At 32.7% G+C, this 1,140-nt stretch overlaps 1 protein-coding gene across 4 annotated transcripts in view; it reads right to left on the bottom strand.

Moving 5' to 3' along the window:
• The window catches only part of Tbck (TBC1 domain containing kinase), a 180,029-nt gene that overhangs the window by 119,142 nt on the left and 59,747 nt on the right, over nucleotides 1-1,140 (bottom strand). For all 4 annotated transcript variants that reach the window (XM_013505410.1, XM_005406218.2, XM_005406217.2 and 1 more), the window contains one exon: nucleotides 584-644. In XM_013505410.1, the coding sequence (XP_013360864.1) occupies nucleotides 584-644 (61 nt within the window). The remainder of the gene's footprint in view (nucleotides 1-583; nucleotides 645-1,140) is intronic.

Below are 1,140 nucleotides of genomic sequence, written 5' to 3'. Positions count from 1 at the left end.
CTTTTAATATATAAATACTTTTCTACAGATATTACTTGTATTCTCTTAATCTGCATACTAACTTACCATTTTTTATAGAGTGTTCTATCATTGTTTCCTTTTCCTTAATTACCACATACATTTAACTTAACCCAGTCAAAGTTATACAGATTTTTATGCAAATGAATTACAAACACAAGAAAAAATACAGAACATTTTATAAGGAAATAAGTATTCTTCCCAAGTTGTTATTCATACCCAGTCAAACAGAAAGCCCAAAAGTAAAGAAATTGTCTGATGTTAAACACTAGCGACAGGTAGTCTCATACTTTCATAGTATGGTTGTATAAGTTAGTTTACTTGAGTAAATCATGAAACCAGTATTATTTCCATGCAAGGGATAATTTCTTGATAAATCAAGAAAGCTCTATATAATATTTTGCATATTATCATAATAGTTCAGAAGTTACTTAAGCTGTCCTATTAATGCTTACCATTAATGATTACAAACATGAAGAAAATGGGAGATTTCACTATTTCAGATAAGCACAGTGTATGATTACTAGTAATTACTAAAATTGAAAGATAGTTGCATAGCACTTACCCAAAGTAAGCAAAAATTTTAGACGTTCAGAAATATCCAGGCTCTGAAATAATTTTCTTCCCTAAAGAGAAAATAAGTTCTTATTAATATTTACACCTAGATTTCCGGGGGGGGGTCTTCATTTTCATGCTGAAATTCATCTTATCAGGTATCCCTATTTATCTCTAGAGGCCTTACTGGATTCTTAAGGTCACCTACATCAAAGAAATATTATTAGTAAAATCATACTGTATAGTGTTTCATAATACTTAAGCATTTACACATCCAAAGATTATTAGATTGGTTTGATTTCAAGCACTGTTTACTGTTGACACTCACACATACTTAGATGTCTACTGTTCACTGCAAGGCCAGGCCACTAGAAGCACTATATCACGAAGAGAACAAAATGTCCCTGAGAAAGGTCTGCATTAGCCTTTTCTTTACCTAAGTAATGCTTACTTAGTATCATGATCCAGGGAGTTTATTGTCTCCACTGAGAAACACCCCATGACATCCTTATTCCACCCACAGTAAGGCCAGCCAGCTATCTTTTGTGTGTGTGTGTGTGTGTGTGT

This window comes from Chinchilla lanigera, unplaced genomic scaffold, assembly GCF_000276665.1.
Source record: "Chinchilla lanigera isolate Chin_1 unplaced genomic scaffold, ChiLan1.0 scaffold00095, whole genome shotgun sequence".
NCBI lineage: Eukaryota > Metazoa > Chordata > Mammalia > Rodentia > Chinchillidae > Chinchilla > Chinchilla lanigera.
Note: the sequence above shows the minus strand (reverse complement) of the source record. Positions and strands in the feature narration are given on the sequence as shown.